Genomic DNA, 20,491 nt, shown 5'->3' on the forward strand with positions numbered 1-20,491 from the left:
TCCTTCAGGATGTAGGCTATTAAAGGAATAAATCTATAATATATTAAAAATACATGCATCAACATATTTACTTGGATATATTTTGACAAAATGCGCGTCCGTGTGTGTTTCGCGCGCGCACGCACGCATTTGCGCGTGACGTTCAGCCTGTGTTGGCTTTACGTCACTCGCGCGAATGGACGAGAAAAAGAAGCGCGAGATAGAAACTTGGGCGCGCAGTAGTGGATGTTTAGCTGCGAGCTCTTGTGCGCTTTTTAATGAAACTCTTTACTTAATTTGATCGACTGTCTAATTAGCATCACACATGAGTTTATGTGTGTGTTCTAGACTCAGAGTGTCCTCATTAAGGTCTGCATAATTGGCGTATTTTGATCAAACATCAGGGAAATGTCTTGGTGGGCGCGCGGGTAAGTACACAGTTTATTATTCTTACATGTTTAATGTTAATGTATGATGGAGATTTACTTTAGGGCTAGAAATGAGACTCAGAAATGTATTCAGCATACTGACTCAACGATAAATGTGGTGATTGTTGACAATAAGTTTGTGAATGATCCATTGAACCCCGCCTAATGGCACAAAGAGAGCTGATAAACGCGCAACTTCTAGTTTTAGCATTATAAAGATATAGACAAAGTAAGATTTACAATGTTATTCAGCATCACACACTGTTATAATGTGTACATTTAGCTTTATGACTTAGAAAAGTGATTTATACTTTGATGACAGTCGTTGTTAATGTTAGCCGATCTGCTAATAGCTCGAGAAATTAGCTCAATGTTTATCATATTTTAATTTCATTTTACAAAGCACATTTGAGGGGGTTCAAGTATTATTTTGTGAACTCTTCTGCAATAAAAGTGTTGTTTTCTTCCTCTGGTGTTAATAAACATTGTTTAGCAAACACAATATCCTGATAAATGGTGTCAGACAGTGTTTGCTGATCTGCGGTCAGTGTTGTTTAACGTGTGTGTGTGTGTGTTACAGTGAGGATGAGGAGGAGACCTTATGTCAGGACACAGACTCTGATGTAGCTGACCAGAGGGATTGTGGGAAGGTAAAAGTCAAGTGGACACAAGAGGAGGTAAACAAACACATTTGCAGAATCATTTGGATTTATATTCACATGTTCAGAATTTGTCCTTAATAATATAATGTCAGAAAAGTATTCTTTGCTAATTCTAAATGAATTCATTTTAGCAGCCAATGACTATCAAAGTACACCATTGTTCACAGTCAAATACATAGTGCTAATGTTGGTTTGAAGTCATATTTACATGTGATTTCAGACCGAATATTAAAAGTACTATGGTAAACAATATAGGAAGTGTCATAAGTTGTTGCTTAACTAATCTGCAAATATAAAACCAACTTCAGCTCAATCAATACAATGACGTAAGAGTATCTTTAACACTTTCCACATCAATAAACTTGCATTTTTATTCTTGCAAATAGCATTTTACATTTTATAACAACCCACAAAACAACCCCAAATAGAACAATCAACATCTACAAATAAGTAAATAAATAAATGAAAACAAATACAGAAAAAACTATAATAACAAACCATATACATACATACATACACATGTACCTTCACTCAATCCACATCTGAGGTTTTTAAGTGATAAAAAAAATACAATAAATTTTTGCCATTTTTCAAAAAACTGTTCTGATATTGTATTTAATTTTCTCAAGTTTTAAAAAGAAGACCAAATCTTTGAGCCACGATGAAATAGAGGGGGGTTGTGGGGAGGTCCAAGACAACAGTATTTACACAGCGGATGCCCTTCCATCTACAACCCAGTACTGGAAAACACCTCTACATACTCATTCACACACTCACACTCGTGCACTACGGCCAATTTAGTCCATCAGTTCTCCTATAGCACGTGTGTTTGGACTGTTGGGGAAACCGGAGCACCCGGAGGAAACCCACGCCAACACGGGGAGAACATGCAGACTCCATACAGAAATGCCAACTGACCAAGCTGGGACTCAAACCAGTGACCTTATTGCTGTGAGGCAACAGTGCTAACCACCAAGCCACCATGTTGCCCCTTACACACTCATATTTATTGAGAAAACAAAAAGAAAAATCTACTTGTGTACGAAAATATATCATTAATCAAACTAAAAGATTGTTTATATGACTCTTTTCAGTGTTGTTTTTTTATACTATGAATGTTTATTAAGAAACTGATATAATTGCATGTTAAATATTGGATATTGAGTATAGGTTTTGCCATGAATATAGCCAATGCTGCTGATATGGCATTAAAACATGAATGAATATTTCATATGTTCATTGGTATTTTCCAGGATGATAAGCTGCGTAAACTGGTGCTGAACGTTGGATCAAATGACTGGAAATACATCGCTGGCTTATTACCTGTAAGTGTGTTTAGTTTGGTCATGCATTTAGAAAACCTACACCGGACATTGTTTTGCTTTGAACTATTAAACATTCGAGTGTCTAATTAAAGTTGAAATGCTGTAAGAGTGTGTTTGTTGTTGAAGAATCGATCGGAGCATCAGTGTCAGCATCGCTGGTTCAAGGTTTTGGATCCTGATCTTGTCAAAGGACCCTGGACCAAGGAGGAGGATGAGAAGGTAAAATGAAGAGACAACGGGGGAAATAATGGATTATATTATCACTTATTTTTGTAGTATCTGTTTTATTCTGTTCTATTCTATTATGTAAATTAAAGTTGTGTCTGATATAGGAGTATAGCACCCTTATGATGAACACATTGTAGAAATCTTTTTATTTGCTTATTACTAATTAATTAATTAGTAATAAATTGTTACTAATTTAATAATAATTTAATTTTTTTATCTTTAATATTTACAGACTATTAAATATTATTATTATTATTATTATTATATATTCTTATCCAGTTTTTTACAGTCCTACTTTGATTTATTATTTAAATTTGACCAATTTTATATATATATTTTTGTCAATTATTCATGCCTTCATTTATTCATTTTCCGTCAGCTTAAACCTTTTATTCATCAGGTCTGGCCACAGCAGAATGAACCGCCAACTTATCCAGCATATGTATTACACTGCGGCAGCCCTTCCAGCTGCAACCCAGTACTGGAAAGCATCCATACACACACCAATTTAGTTTATTCAATTCACCTATTGCGCATGTGTTTGGACTGTGGGGGAAACCGGAGCACCCGGAGGAAACCCACACCAACACGGGGAGAACATGCAAACTGACCAGCCGGGACTCAAACTAGCGACCTTCTTGCTGTGAGGCGACAGTGCTTACGCGTCGCCCTATTTATGTCAATTATTTAATACATAATATTTTAGATAAAGTATAATATTTACATTTTAAAAAAGTATTTAAACTTTATGCATGACCCAAATGTGACCAAATTGGTTAAACTTGAAATAATAAATTAAAAGTAGGGCTAAAATCTGGATAAGAATATTATAATAATAAGCAGCAAAGTGCTATGGTCTGTTATAGCTGTTTAAATAGTTTTTGCATACTATTACATTTTCTTGGTAAGAACATTTAAAGGGACAGTTCTACCAAAAATAAAAGACTACTAAAAAATTTTCTCATTTACTCTCCCTCAAGTGGTTCTAAACCTTTGAGTTTCTAGAGTTTCAGTTGAGCACATAATTATAATATATTACAACAAAACAATAAGATATTTTGAAGAAGGCCATTGTAACCAAAACCTGTAACCATTGACTTCCATAGTAGGAAGAACAAATACAATGGAAGTCAATGGTTACAGGTTTCCAACATTTTTCAAAACATTAAAAAAAATAAATAAAACAAGTAACGGGTCAGTAATAAGAAACAAGAAAGTAATAGATGACAGAATATTAAGTTTTGGGTGAATTATCCCTTTGACTATAAATGGAATCTAAGGGAAATAAATATATATATATATATATATATATATATAAAAGTGATGTTATATATAAAAAATATATATATTTTTTTAAGTGCCTTACAAATGAGACCAGTCAGAGTATCTATGTGATTGTACAGGTGAGAAAGTGTGTATTCTGCATTTCTCATACATGTGTTGTGTGTGTGTGCGTGCAGGTGATCGAGCTGGTGAAAAAATACGGCAACAAGCAGTGGGCGATGGTGGCGAAACACCTGAAGGGGCGTCTGGGGAAGCAGTGCAGAGAACGCTGGCACAATCACCTCAATCCTGACGTCAAGAAGTCTTCCTGGACCCCAGAGGAAGATCTGATCATCTACAAGGCCCACCGCGTACTGGGAAACCGCTGGGCGGAGATCGCAAAACTGCTGCCTGGAAGGTGAAACACACTGCCGACTTTAGCCAAACGCAAAATTATCTGTTCTTATAGTTAACTAGTGTGTGCGTGTGTGTTGTTTTGTCTGAAAACAAACACATCTTGATGCCTTTAAAGCCAGAAATTTTATATAACTTTTTTAATGGAGCAGTTTTCAGACAAAAGTAAAACAAAAAAACTTTCTATTTGATAATCAGTCATTTTTGAGAAATGAGATCCATAAATATAAGGGAGAATCCATACATGTGAGGAGACTTGAAAAGAAATAACTGTTCTAATAGTCATAAATCAATGACGTCTCTAAAACAGTGTAGCAGACATCATTAAGGTGATGTAAATATTAGCTGTGACTCCCAACTTCAATAATGTTTTACTAAGTATTTTTTGAAAACAAAACAAATGTTCAGCCAATCAGCGCTAAGATTTGGTTTTGGGCATGTTTTTTTTTTTTTTGGTGCTTTCAGATGTAGAAGATTGTAGAAATATAAAATAAATATAAATGAGATGTAAAACACTTTATCAAAAACAAATAATTAATTTCAAATCCAACATAAAATATTCCTAAACAAAGAACAAAATACTTTGAAGCTTGCAGCAATCCCATATGTGGTGTTACTCCTGTTTCTGTCTGCATCTTCATTGTGGAGTGTAAGATTATAGTCATCCAAATGATCAATGTATTTTACAACATCACAAAATAAACAATAGAGCATAATAAAGACTTTTTATTTCACCCATACAAGATATGTCATAATTTTGCACAGCCCTGAGCTGAAGGTGGACCTTCATACGTTTGTTCAAAAGTAATATCATTATTTTAAGTGTTTTCTTCTCCACAGAACGGACAATGCTGTGAAAAACCACTGGAACTCCACCATCAAGCGTAAAGTAGAGACAGGGTTTTACTCTGATGTGGACACTACACTTCACGTGCTGCAGCAGACGGACACTGAAGAGCTGCTTTCTGAAGAGGTCAGACAACAGCATCACTTTATGACCAATAGGCCTGTCACCAGAAGGCAGTTTTGTTTGTCGATATATTAAAAATAATTGTAATAAGTGATGTTATTGTCATTTTAAGACCAATTTATACCTAATATAAGGTATAATATAATATAAGGTATAATTAATATATTAACTGATTATACAACAATGTGTACATAGGCATAAACGCATTCAAAGGACAAAAAAGACATGTAAAATGGCTTTACCGGCTGTCTTCTGAGAAGGCATTGCTTGTAAGAGTTTCTTGCTGACCCCTTCAGTGGAGATTAGATGAGATCACAGAAGCTAAAATGCTGAAGACGTTCATTTTCATGTAAACTTTAAGGATGATTTATATTGTGTCACCAAATATGTCATGTCCATGTATTGCTCGATAAGTCGATATATTATTGTGACGGGCTTAATGACCAACATTAGGCAAGTTTATTTATTTATACATTATTAACCAATGGGAAGGCTTCAGTTTCACTGTTGGTTTGTGTTTTGCAGGTGAAAATTTGCTGCGACGGAGCCAGTGAAGAACTGCCTGTTGAATGCTCAAAACAGGTACAATGAAGAACTTTTCTGCTTTTAATTACAGTACAAATATGGAGCACGAAATCAGTCTTGAGTTGCTTGTTTAAACTTTGTTTGTTCTGCTCTGCACAGAAAGGAAACTTGTCTTTAACACTGGTAGAATAAATACAACGATACAACAATCCACATAATAGCAACACTCAGCAAGATGACCAGATGAATTAAAAACTATATTAGCCCCATACATATTACTGCAGATCATTCTTAACAGCCACCCCAAGTTGCATGGGTGTATTATTGAATTATTAGTTTATTTTTCTTTTATGCCACACATTATTTGAATATTAAGTGTTTTTTTATATATTTTGTAAACGTACTTGTGTAAACATATCAAAGCATAATTCTTCTTTAGTGATATGCATTGCTAAGAACTTAAATTAGACCTCTTTAATGGCGATTTTTCTCAGGATTTAGATTTCTTTTTTTTTGAACTCTCAAATTGTAGATTTTCAATTAGTTGTATCTCTGTAAAATATTGCTCTAACAAACCATATCAATGGAAAGCAGATTTATTAAGCTTTCAGATTCTTTATTTTGTGTTAGGTTTATTAAGCAAGTACAGTGGGTAGGGAAAGTAATCGGATCCACTTAATTTTTCTCCTTTGTTAAATTGCAGCCATTTGCTAAAATCGTTAATTTTTTTCCCTCATTAATGTACACACAGCAGCACAAATTGACAAAAACATAGAACTGTTGACATTTTTGCAGATTTATTAACAAAGAAAAACTGAAATATCACATGGTGCCAAGTATTCAGAGTCTTTTCTCAGTATTTAGCACTCTTTTGATCTAATACAGCCGTGAGTCTTTTTGGGAAAGATGCTGGAACTTTTTCACATCTGGATTTGGGGATCCTCTGCCATTCCTCCTTGCAGATCCTCTCCAGTTCTGTCAGGTTGGATGGTACACGTTGGTGGACCATTTTTTTGATCTCTCCAGAGATGCTCAATTGGGTTTAAGTCAGGGCTCTGGCTGGGCCATTCAAAAATGTGTTTTTCTGTCAATATGGGGTGCTTTGTGTGCATTGAGGAAATAAATGAACATAAATGATTTTAGCAAATGGCTGCAATATAACAAAGAATAAAAAATGTAAAAGGGTCTGAATACTTTCTGTACCCACTGTATATTCCTTGATAAATAATGGTTGTTTGAATTAGAAAATATTGAATAGCAGAAATTGAATGGCACCATTTGAAGATTATCAGATTGTATTGTATTAAATCTCGTCCCTCTTAAAATGTTGTAAAGTTGACTGATAAATGGATCCAATCCTTCCTTATTCAGTAAAACTACGGTAATCAACATATAAAATGGATCAATAAAGATTTTTAAAATTGTCCTAAGACAACAATGGGTGTTGTTCAATAATATTATTGACTATTTTCATCAAATCTTTTGATCCACTTCAAATGTTGACTGCTGTATGGTAATGGAGAGAACTGTATGTAGTTGATAATATTGGTATCAGAACTGGCTGGACAATTTGTTTTTCTGTTATTGAAATCTGTATTAGTATCAGCCCTTTTCTTTTGGTTCATCCCAAATCGATATATACCCTTGTTTGTTGACAGGATCCTGATGCGCATGAGAAAGTCACCGCTCCTCCACACAAAACATCATCTCCTAAAACCCCCAAAGCTTCAACGAGCCCCAAAAGTGAAGGGGGAGACTCAAACGTGTCCACATGGGTGATGGACAGCTCTGGGTTTCTGTCTCCATCAGCGGCTCCTACACTGAAGGAGGTGATGGAGCTGATGGATGGGGTGAGTCAAGCCCGAGTAATCATCAGAAAATCACTATTAGAATTACAACCGGTTGCACTTTTGTTGTGTGCTCTTTGTTGTCACAGAACTGATTGTGATAAGTGATGTTATGAAGCCACATTTGCGTGTTTCTCAGTAACGGAAGTCGTCATAGTTGGTAAACTCAGAGCGCAGTGAATAGGAGAGTACAACAAATCATTATTTAACAGTCCTATTTGCTGAAATAATACAAGTAAAAACTCCAGGATGGTGTTATCAAGACTTTCAGAAAGAGGAAAACATTAGTGTGAGACTGGTAAAAGCAGTCAGAAGAGAGAATAATGTCAGATTTACTGTCCCGCCTCATCGACGCTGCATTACACACACCTCACACAAGCGCTCATTCGTTTTTTGTTTTGTAATTTAATGCAAAGATGATGCGATACACACATAAATACATATAAATGTTCATATGTTTAAAAACAAAACATCTAATTAAAAACTTTCAAGAATTTCAGGTACTGATGGACGTTAAACACGTCATAAGAGTCTTGTGAAAAGAGTATCATTTTAAGACCATTTATGCTACTGCTCATTAGGCTTATAATGTCTGAGGACAAAAACCTGTCAAATGTCTTAATTTAACATATGAAGAGTAACTTTAGATGTGGGAACAGTAGTATGAGCAGAGTAATTGACTCTGGTACATTCAGTTATTAAAAACTAATCCACACCCTCTTTACATTGTGGCTGCATCACCATGTGCATTATCTCCTTGTAATTGAGTGGCCCGTGTTCGGTTCTAATATTAGTGACACTTGTTAAAGGAAACCCTATATATCAACACTTACTTGCTTACAATTCCAGATTCACTTAACAAGAAGGCACTCAAAACATATCCAATTTGCACAACCTTTAATATGTATAATCTATTACATCTCTAAATTGCTGTTGTCATGTTATTTTGCCCTCTTCACTCTCAATTTCTTCTCTATTATATATCTATCTTCAGATCAGATGACCTATTGGTATCTCTTTAATTTTAGTTTGATTTCTGTTTTGTTTTTTTTCTATTGTTTATCTTTTTTCATCCTTTATTGTAAATAATCTAATGATTAATATTGTAAATGATATGTACTAATGTGTCTTTCTGTTATACAATAATTGTTCAAAACAAAAAAAAGCACTTGTATATCTTAATATTATGTCAATTAAATATGTAAGAAAAAACCCACAACATATTTACTAAAATGTGGATTTTCTTTTTAATAAAGTCCAAGACCTCCATCATGTTTATATCTTCTTAAATGTGAATTTTGGAGCACATTAGTTTATAGATATCTTCAATATTAACATGCTAACATCTAAAAACCTTTATGGGACATTTAAGTGAGTATAGGACTGATCAGATTATGTGTGTGAAGGATCTGGAGGGTTGGTGTACGATGTCGGACTTCGACCTGCCGGAGGAGAGCCAGAGCTCGGAGCTGCTGCAGTTTCGTCTGGAGGGCAGTGCGCTGCAAGAGCTCAGCAAGGGCAGTAAAGGAGAGCTGATCCCCATCTCGCCCGGCGGAGCCACTCCTCCTTCCATCCTGAGCCGCCGCAGCCGTCGCCGAATCGCCCTCTCGCCCGATCCTAACGACTCCATGACCCCAAAGAGCACGCCGGTCAAGATCCTGCCCTTCTCACCCTCACAGGTGTGAAAACACAATACACCACTTGATATAAAGTTAAAATGATGTACAATAAGTCTCTGATGTCTCTAGAGTGTGTAGTGACGATTCAGCTCAAAATAACACACAGATAATCTTATATAACTTTCTAAAACTGACCCTTTTAGGATTTGATCCAAATTTTGGTGACTGTCGCTTTAAATTTAAATGAGATTGCTCTTTACAGAAGAGGGTGGAGCTACAGATGCCTGTGTGTCATCATAGCGGCAGATTCAGAACTAATGGAGGACGACTGCTTCTCACTCAGGGCTGCTGTTTATGCTAATGAGGGAGAGATGGTCAATGGTGGGCGGGGCTTTCCCCCTCTGATGACACGTACAAAGGGAGAATGTCAGTCAAAATGTTCCTGCAACTTTTAGTTTAGATAGTGAATCAAAGTCGATCCAAATCAGATTGTGGTATGGACTGCTGTCTGCAGTAGAGTTGGGCGATGTCGATCAATTTGGCATCGTATGATGATTATGTGAAACAATGCAATGAACGATGGCATTGTCGTCGTAGGTTGCGGTGTATTAATTATTTATGAATAATTAATAAACCATAACAAATTTATTATTTGTAGCCTACCGTTTCAACTAATGTTACCTGACCCGCATGGTCAATGTTTTACCCATAACCAAATAAATAAATAAAGAGAAGTTACGCACAAATGACCACCTGTCAATCACTTTTTCCGCAGGACTCTGGCATGAGTAGGCAGAGTGATCTGTGTCGTTATAATGGCGTCCACTAACTTGAATGGTAAAAAAAGGTGGCTGAGGTGACTAAAATGACTATGTACAAGCGTGAAGGCGAAAGACTGAAGCAGTGTACTGACGCTGTCACGCTAACTGATAGATTCAAAAGACCGAAGAGTAGTTAGATAAGAGACAAGATGAATTAAATATCACGTATATCAACTGTAGTGAGACGTAATTCAGCGGTACATCCTTGATAAACTGTCCGACGTGCTCTGCTCTCTGGGGTTTTGTGCTCAAAGCACCCGCTGACTGCTGGAGCTCAGACGCGCGCGTACGCTGCAGTGCATGACCGTGTGTGTGGTCACGTGATGTGCGTTTTCAGCAGGATAGTGTAAACGGAGGGCTTTTCAGAAATGCTGGATGAAACGCCAGAGTGGACGTGGATCGTTTTAAAATGCTGATTTTATAACGAAAACGAAGACATATTAATGTAAACAGGGTATCGTTGACAAGTGTGGATGGGGCAGAAGGGAAATGTTATTTTTCTGTATAACACAAGTGATGCATTTAATTTACAACTTAAGTAGATTTGGGTTTGTTAAATGATTATTTCTATTTGATTAAAGTTTAAAACCGATTCAGTCCCAGATAAAATCACCGCAATCATTTTAGAAGACTTCATGATTTTAAATAAATTATTATTAGATAAAGAATCTTCACAATATACAGCATCTGAAAATCAGTTCATTTAAAGTCATGCTGGCACCTACTGGCAGCAGGCACTGTGGCACATGTAAACTCTTCTCATATTGACCTGCTGAAATGTATATTGGTAACAGGGAACAGTGACTGTTTTCCTAAGGTATCTCGGGTAGAAGCGCCTGTTAATTGCAGCTTTAATTTCAGTTTATTTTTTCCTTGTACTCCACAGGAAAGTGAAGAGAAGAATAAAATAATATATATATATTTATATTTCTCTTCACTTTCCTGTGAAGCTTTTCAGTAAGTAACTAACCATCCTGCATACAGTAGTTATAATTGTCAGACAGATACTGTTGCTGCTTTGAGATTAGTTTTGTTCTTGTCTTTTATGAGTTTAGATTAAAGACACTGCTAAATACAGACATTTGAAGCAAGTTGTTGATCGTTCTGAAATGTGTCAGGAGCTCCGCTAATTGCATTGTCCGCTTGTTTTTATAACAAACACAAAATAATGCTTTTCTTAGAGGTTTTGTCTTGTTTCTAGGCCAAATATATCACAATTCTTATTTTTGTTTATTATTCAAGGCCTTTTAATATTATTTTCACAGTTCCTCAATATGTGGACGAAGCAGGACACGCTTGACCTGGAGAACCCGTCCCTCACCTCCACTCCTGTGTGCAGTCAGAAAGCCGTGGTCACCACACCGCTGCACCGAGACAAAACCCCGCTCACACAGAAGGAAAACTCCCTGTACGTCTCTGAATTCACACTCACAGCAGTTCAGCTCTGACGTCACTGCTAAACTCGTATGTTTCCTCTTTTGTAGGTTTATCACACCAAATCACAAGTCTGATCTGGACACGATGCCTCGTACACCTACTCCGTTTAAAAACGCCATGGAGAAGTACGGCCCTTTGCGGCCACTGGTGAGAACATTTACTACAGTCTTGGCTCCTCTTCAAAACAACAGTGCGATTTATGCTTTGCAGTTCAAGCTGGTCATTCAGCTCACTAGAAATCACTAGAAACGGACGATTTATGTAAACAGTGTGTCATTTTAATACTTAAAATGAACAGCCCTGTCGTATAAACATTTTAAGATGTTATATTATGAAGCATTTTTCTATTCTAATGCACTACTTTTCCATTGACACTCATTAATATCAGTTCCAAAGCAGGGGACCAATCAGAACAACTCGAAGGCGGTATACTGTGATATCAATCCATTTACTGATGATGGTTAAAACCAAAAAGTCAGTGCAATTTGGTGCAAAATGGTGCAAATTTTAATACCACAAAAAAACTAATTATACCGATAACTAAATACTTTTAGTATTAAAAATTAAATGTTTGTTTATTATTATTATTATTATTATTATTTATTTAAACATTTATTTATGTGCTTTTTGCATTTTACAAAACTACAACATTTATTTAAAAAATCAATACAATATAATAATAATAATAATAATAATAATAATAATAACAGATATAAAATACAATTAATAAAAATACAAACCTGTGACCGAACAACAGAACACACAGGGACAAATGCAAAGGAAAGCAAAATATGATTTGGCTGATTAGGTAATGCATAAATAAAAGTAATTATAAAGTAACATTGTCCTTATATTATCATAAAAATGCAATATCCTCACTATAGCTTTATTGTCAAATAATAGTTAAGCCACATTATTAAAAACATTATAGATTGTGAATTGTGAATATAATTACTATGTTATTGACAGTCATTGGTTATGCTTGCATTTCTTACAGTGCATTAAGGGGTTCTAATATCTGTCTGCTTGTTTTATCAAATATCTCAGATTTTTATAATAAATATAAATAAATGGCTCTCAATTTTCCTATGCCTAAGTAATGTTATCTCCAAAACTCATTTAATATACTCCCGCAGCGCTTCAGAATGTGTTTTCTTGTTTTCTTGAATTACACTGTTCCTATTGAATTACACTGTTCCTATTGAATTACACTGTTCCTATTTACTGTTACCTTTTATGTGAAGCTGCTTTGACACAATCTACATTGTATAAGCGCTATACAAATAAAGGTAAATTGAATTGAATTGAATATTTTTTGGATAGTTTTTTTCCTGCTAGTCCAAATATAATTGATGTATTATGGCTACAGGTGAGACCAACATTGTGATATCTTGCATTAAATTCATGATCACATTAAAGAGCTTTCTTGTGAAACCCGCTGACGGTCTTATTTTAAACCTCTGTAGTGTTAATTATTATTATTTTTTAAACACTCTTTATTAATTTTAGGAGCGTTTAACATGTATGAATTACAAATATATTAATAAATGCATGTAAATTAATGTACAAATGTAAGAAAATAAAATCAAAACAATGGTATATTAATAGCAGGTGATACAAGATAAAAGTTATATGGACCTATAGGAATCCTACAAAGGGATTTCATATTTTGAAAAATGTTTCAGGTTTTCTCTTAACTATACGTTAATTTTTCTAAAGCCAAACAATGAAACAATTCTTGCAACTATTGTTTAAAATAAGGGCTTCTAATTACTAGCTATTATATTTTATTTTCTAATTACAAGCTTTTATAAGTTTTGTGTGTAATGACCAGAAAATCAGTCATTTCTCATCTGAGCTAGTAAAAAGAAAGCTTGTGTAACAAGAAAATATTTAGTATGCAAAGTTTTGGAGATTTGGGAATATTGTTTTAATACCATGGATGAAAATGTTCAACTAAAGGACATTTCCATAAGCAATGAGTTCTCCTTAATACATTTGATCTGGAATATTTGGCTTGAATTTGTAAAGCAGCTCTGGATTTATGTATGGTGTCGAATTCCATTTCTATTGCAGAAGTCTGAATCTGTTCATTGAAACAATAGTTACTCTTTAGTCCTATTCAGGTGGTAAAAAGAGGGATTTTATTACTACCTAAATACTCAAAGTTTGTCTCCCACCACTGTATTCAAAAAAAAATTCTGTTTCTTTGGGTTTTTTTCTTCAGCCTCCAACCCCGAATCTGGAGGAGGATCTTAAAGAAGTGCTGCGCAGTGAAGCAGGAATCGAGCTGATCGTAGAAGATGAAACTCCTGCTGAGAAGAAACGCAAGCAAGTGGTAAGACGTCTGGAAGACTAGAGATCAGCTCAGTTTCCGGTCATAGTGGATCATTTATACATCTATACATTTATACATTACTGATGGAGATTAAAGCCCAAAATCCTGTCAAAATGGTACAAATTTTAATACCACAAATAAAAGCTAATACAGCCGATAACTACTTAAAAAAAATATTAAAAGAGAAATATTTATCTTTAGCAGATAAAATGTGTAGCTTTTATCTTCAGTCATGTGAAAAAAATAAATAAATGAGGACACCCAATGAAAGCCTGAGGGTGAGGGTGTCCTAACGTTTTCCTCAGCTGGAATATGCATTCTTGTAGAATTACATTTACAGAAGATCTTAAAGTCTTTTCTTTAGTTTTAATTGTTTGGTTATATTATCGTAACCTTTCTGCATAGTTAAAATTGAGATTAAACAAATAAAAAATATATACCCAGGCTTTCATTGGGTGTCCTAATTTTTTCACATGACTGTATTTTTCAGAAAAATACTTTCTCCTCCAAAAAATGTATTTAATGCACAATATTAATAGTGAAATAATGTAAAAGTGCTCTTTTGATTTGGTGAAAAACTAATTAGCATATGCAAAAGATATGTTTACATATGTACTGTGAATCTGAAGAAAAGGGGTCCAAATTGAGGAGAATTATATGCAATTTGGTGCACATTCTGATATTTTACTTGGACAAAAAGTCCTTATATAGCTTGTAAATCAACAATATGTATATAACTTTTGTAGCAGACTAATAGAAATTAACAGATGAATCTTCCCAAGTCTCTGAAACCTCTCCAATCATTTGAGGAAGATAATCAAAGCGCTGAGGAACAGAGAAAGTAAAGGTTCTGGAAAAAATAAACGTATGCGATACTCATGACATTTCAAAACTTTCTAAATTGTCTCAAGTGTTTCTTAAGTATTATATATTAATAATTCAGTAAGCCTGTGTTGCTCCAGTCTAGTTAGTTTTCATCTTGATTTATTACTAACAAAATCAGTAAAGATCTGACAACAAAAAGACCTTTAAACCCTGAGCTGCATGCATCAGATTATGTTGATCATTTAGACGTTTTATAAAGTTGATCGAGTGTAGAGTTAAGAGATTAAATGTTTATTCATTCATTGATTATCCTATTTCATTTTCTAAGTGGATTTGCAGTGAAACCAATCTGTAGTGTTAATATGAAATAAAGCAAATCCTCCTTGTTTTGTTGCTGGTTTGCTGTTATATTGAATGATCTCTGTCTCCTTCAACAGTATCGTCCTCCTATGAAGAAAGTGCGTAAATCTTTGGCTCTGGATGTCATCGACTGCAGTGAAAGTGTTGCTGCACGAAAGCAGCAGATTAAAGTCACAGTCAAACCCAGTGAAAAGGTACAGAAACAACACTGATGTTGCATTTAGCCTGGCTCGCTCTTCAGATGTAGCTTTTGCATGAGCAAGGCAAGTTTATTAATAAAGCACATTTCATACACAGTGGCAATTCAAAGTGTTTTACATAAGCAGGAATAAAAGAAAGAAGTATAAGAGAAATAAAAATAAGAAATGGATTATTGAAAGTAGGGCTGCATGATATTGAAGATATTGATGACATTGCATTATTTTATTTTTCTGCAGTTTATATTTTGCAATATGAATATATCTTCACTAGATGACTTGAGCAACTCTAATTGAAAAGAATTCAGTTTTACATTGATTGCATGATTTTGTCCGGTGAGCGCATCTGCATAATATATGACGAAGATATTAAATTTAATCTTTGTGTTGTATATTTTATGCTGATGCACCACAAAATAATCCCAATGTAAAATTATGAATTCTTTCCAAATAGTTACCCAAGTCATCTTGTGAAATTATATTCATATCACAATTTATAACCACAGAAATATTAAATATTGCAGTGTTGTTTTTCTTCAATATTGTAATCTGATGTAAAGTAGCTCTGTGTAGGCTTCGTGTATTAATAATTAAACAATTCATCTTTGTTAAAGCGGCAAACTTTATCTTTTTTGTGCACAAAGAATTTAAATTTGCCTTAATCAGACCTTAAACCCATCTAAATAAAACATTTTCACCCTATTAGATTAGAATTTAATCCAACACGACGTTGCAGATCTTACAATGTGATCATGGCAGATTCACACACTGCGATATCGATGCTGATATATTGTTGAGCCCTAATTGAAAAGTGTTTTATTTTCTGTATTTACAGCCTCAGACGGTGCAGCCGGAGCCTCCTCTGTCCTCATGTGCTGTAAAAGAGGAGAATGTTCTGGATCAGGGCTTTATTCTTGGTCCCAATGAAAGTGGACCTGCCTCTAAACCAGTGCCGGCAGCACCCAAAACGATCCCTCCACTGCCTGTAAGTCACGGTAGATCACACTCTGCTCATGTCATGCATACAGGACATCATTTTAGGCATGTGCTGATCTCAAACATTGGCACCGGCTATGATCAAGGGAGTGTAAGATTTTTACACCTCGTGTATTGGGTTATTTCTGTTTGAAAACGTTATCCAATGTCAGATATTTCTGAGTATTTTAGATGATATGAGTTACTCCTAAAGGACTTAACATGGCTAATTTAATTGTTTTGTTTGTGACGTAGGAGTGTGGTTTCCCCCAACCCACGAATTAATTGACAGCTGCGTATTAGCATGTCTCTGTAGTAACACGTATAATCATATCCATATAACTTGCGCAAAACACCTGGGATTAAAAGATCTGTTCGGCTCTCTGTGATCATCAGCACCTCGAGAATAAGTTTTCCAAGATTAAAACATTTTTAAATCCATGCATGTTTGTAATAAAGACTGTATTTCACTGTAATTAATCACCACAGATGCATGTCTGTACAATTATAAAATAAGATGCTTTAGTCCCGGTTTATTTTATACATTAATAGTGGATATTAACGTGTATCATGTCGCATTTGCTGTGCAAAGCTGTGCGTGTGTGTCTCATCATTGCAGAAAGGCTTGAATAAACTCCACAACAAATGCATCAAATAACCATTGGGAAAGTTCTTACTGTAGTAATGGAGATCTGCTTCATTCTTGTCTGTCACTGTGCTGTTTATCTACATGAGACCCAGCAGGTGAAGGCTACACAGAACAATACAGAGAGATCTCTATGGCTCTGACATGCACGTGGAAACAGTGGGCGGGGAGAAGCGGCTCATTTGCATTAAAGGCACAGCAACAAAAACAGCTAGTGTCCTAACAGATCAAATTTCCCAGATTCAGAAAGGTCTAATAAATAATCTGATGGGTGTTTTGAGCTGAAACTTTACAGACACATTCTGGAGACACAAAAGACTGATGTTAAACCTTGAAAAAGGAGTAAAAGAGGTGCTCTTTAATACAGGAAAGGAGCTAGTGTAGAATATTCACAACGAAACTGCTAATGTTTTATTATAAATTAATTAAATGTGATGTTTCGCTTTAAACATTCGCTTTAAAAACTTAGAGAAGCAACTTTTTATTTATTTTTCTTATAGGACAAGAGAAAGTCTCCATTATCTAATCATTTCTTCTTCTGACAGATGTCTGCGGCGTGGGAAACTGTTGTCTGTGGACGGACGAAAGATCAGCTCTTCATGACGGAGAAAGCCAGACGATACCTTCGCTCTTTAAAATCTCACACCCCAAACCGAGCCCTCATCCTGTCCTGAGCCACGTTTACAAAACATAATGTGGAAAATGTGTCGATGGAAAAGAAAAACTAATTGTAAATGTTGTGTAGAGTATAAAGCCAATTACTGTTCCAGAAGACACTTTACTGCTGATAATGCTCTCGTCCTGTTTCCTGTGGCGTATCAGCGCATTCAAACACCCTGTATAAAGAAGTGCTGAGATTTTCTTTTATTTATGTACTGTCAACATGCTCCTCAATGCCAGCAAACATGTATTCTGCTCCAAAACCAAGAGTCAATAATCAGGTTTCTCTTCTTTTTTAAATTGAACTCAGTGTGTGAGATTCAGCAGACTCTCATATGTAAATAGAAAGAGGCTGACATTTTTCCTGGCCTGTTCATGCTCTTCAGAAAATATTAGAGTTCAGTAAAAGGACCTGTAGGGCCTCACATGGGATGTTTTGAGGCCTTAAAGGGACAGTTCACCCCAAAAAATAAAACAAAAAAGAAAATTCTGTCATCGTTTACTCATTCTCTACTTTTTTTGTTCAAATATAGATATTTAGAAATGTTGGAAACCTGTAACCATTGACTCCCATTGTGTTTTCTACCATGAAAGTCAATGGTTACCGGTTTTCAGCATGCATCAAACACATATTTTTTGTGTTTAAGAGAGTAAAGAAACTCATAAATATGAAACTTGATAATGACTATAGTTTTGGGGTGAACACTCTCTTTAAATGATGATGTATAGAAGCGGTGCTACTTTATTTTCTTTAAGTAGAAATGCTATAAAAGGTGAATAGATGTCTGTTGTCTTAATGGCGACACTGGAAATGAGCCCATTCCCTGACACCACACACACATGTTGTGTGCGTTTACATCTGGGAAGACATATTTATTACATCTGCATGACGTCTCGTTTTAGATGTTGAATAGATGATGTCTTTTAAGATGTTTATGATTCATAATGTTTGTTAAATAGACCTTTTAATGACTCTTGTACACATCGGATGATATACAGATCAAACGAGTGTTAAAATATGACTTGAAGACGTATCGGTGTCAAACTAATGTCCAAATATCAGGAAAAAAAATAGCTGATGAACTTGGAAAACAGAAATTGGAACAGCTGTATGTAGTTTATTTACATTGGAAAAACTGTTCAGAGATCAGTCAGGATCTGTTTTCAACCCTGCTGGCATACACTTCCATGCTAACAGGTTTGCTCCTGTTGTAACGTCATTGTTCAGCTTGTGAATGCTTCATTTAGATTCATGTTTCGTTCTCTGTGATATGACTGTTTGCTTATTCTGACATTTCTACCGTCCACCAGTGGAGAATCACTGGCGTGAAATAAACCCTGGTTATCATTCACACGCCTCACCTCTAGAGAAAACTCATGAGTCAGAGGTTAAAGGGGTTAGTTCACCCAAAAATGAAACGCACATCATTTTCTGACCCTTGAGGCATTACATGTGGCGGTGTCATTAGTGCGTAAACATGTCCTGCTTGTTTCCAAACTATTTCATAACTAACAAGAGCAATTTAATGATATCTTAATGTTAAAACGGCTGCCGTAAACATCAGTATGTTGAATTCTTGGAAGCTATGAAAATTAAAATGTGATGCAGGAAATAAATTAGGAACATTTTTATTGTTTACATCCCTCAAACTAGCCTATATAACCTTCTTTCAGGTGAATTAGGTCAGAGTTCATTTAAAAATATATATCTTTGGGATTTTCCAGCTCTCAACTGGTGTATTATAGTATAAAATACACTATGGTTCTTGAAAACTACAGTATGGAATCATTTGTGTTCGTTGTGTACTGGAATATTCCATAGGCACTGGATTTACCACAGCAGACTAATGGTAAAGTCTAGATGTGGATACAGCTGTGGATAATCAGCAATAGCATGTTGTTTTGTGACATTCAGTCATTCATTTTCTTATTTCAGCTTAGTCCCTTTATTAATCTGGTACCGCCACAGTGGAATGAACCGCCAACTAATCCAGCATATGTTTTACGCAGCGGATGCCCTTCCAGCTGCAAAATGTTTTGACACTACAGCAATAATTAATATTTTTACATCACTGTGAGGGTAGAGCCTATTGACTCAATATATAGACAAGCAGTTAAAATGATGGACTTAAAGCCTATGTGATGGCATCATTGTGAAGTTTTATCTAAACACAACCTTTTTAGTTTGGATAGTTTTATTAAATTTAATGATCTTAAATTGGTTTTTAAATGTTTAAGTAAAAAAAAATGCTGTTTTCTGATCTTATCAAGGCATCAAACCTCTCACAGAGTCACACAGGCAACTGCTAATGGTGACTGTCTAGTGCCAAAGTGTAGGACCTCATTTACTCAATCTGTCTTCTCTTTAAAGGGAGCCAAACTGTGCAATGATTTCCCTGTTAGCTTAAAATCAGAAAGTAACCTAAATATTTGTAGTAGTGTTCTTAAAAAGTGGTTTAAAAACAAAACAGCAGCGTTTGCACAAATAGTCTACTGTTAGTTTGTTGGATCATGTTGCTTTTGCTCCAGTAATTTTATGTAAAGAATTATAATGCTGTGTATATGTTTTTATTATAGTTCCATTTTGTCAAGCCTCCTGTGGACAGCTGTTGAGAATTAGCCAGTTTGCTAAAACACTTACACTAATGCATTTGGTTGTCCAGTGTAATTGTGATGTCCATGTCAAATAAATAAATAAAATAGACGGTATTAAAATACAAATAATAGGTAATTTAATAAATATAAAAATTTCTCGTTAGCTTCTGGGTGCAGCTCTAGCAACAACCCAGTTTAATTAAAGTATGGGTACTTTTACTAGAGTAATATTTAATTAGAGTATCTGTACTTTTGCAAATCAGTATTTGATTTGTTTATACCTTGATTAATGATGATTTGCCTAATTTGATAATTATATATATGTTGTTGATGGGAATAAACACTAATTTCTATATCAAATTATCAAGGATTGGTTC

The 20,491-nt window shown here is 35.1% G+C and overlaps 1 protein-coding gene across 1 annotated transcript; it reads left to right on the plus strand.

Moving 5' to 3' along the window:
• Window positions 1-183: 183 nt before the first annotated feature.
• Window positions 184-18,871, plus strand: mybl2b (v-myb avian myeloblastosis viral oncogene homolog-like 2b). The gene is made up of 15 exons (XM_056468694.1): window positions 184-407; window positions 988-1,084; window positions 2,323-2,394; window positions 2,521-2,613; window positions 4,083-4,303; window positions 5,140-5,272; window positions 5,795-5,851; window positions 7,453-7,644; window positions 9,048-9,320; window positions 11,347-11,489; window positions 11,566-11,665; window positions 13,746-13,856; window positions 15,119-15,235; window positions 16,074-16,223; window positions 17,405-18,871. The coding sequence occupies exons 1-15, from the start codon at window positions 388-390 to the stop codon at window positions 17,531-17,533; spliced, it is 1,908 nt and encodes a 635-aa protein (XP_056324669.1). The 5' UTR covers window positions 184-387; the 3' UTR covers window positions 17,534-18,871.
• Window positions 18,872-20,491: the final 1,620 nt, after the last annotated feature.

The sequence above is a fragment of the Danio aesculapii genome, chromosome 11 (genome assembly GCF_903798145.1).
Source record: "Danio aesculapii chromosome 11, fDanAes4.1, whole genome shotgun sequence".
Lineage (NCBI taxonomy): Eukaryota > Metazoa > Chordata > Actinopteri > Cypriniformes > Danionidae > Danio > Danio aesculapii.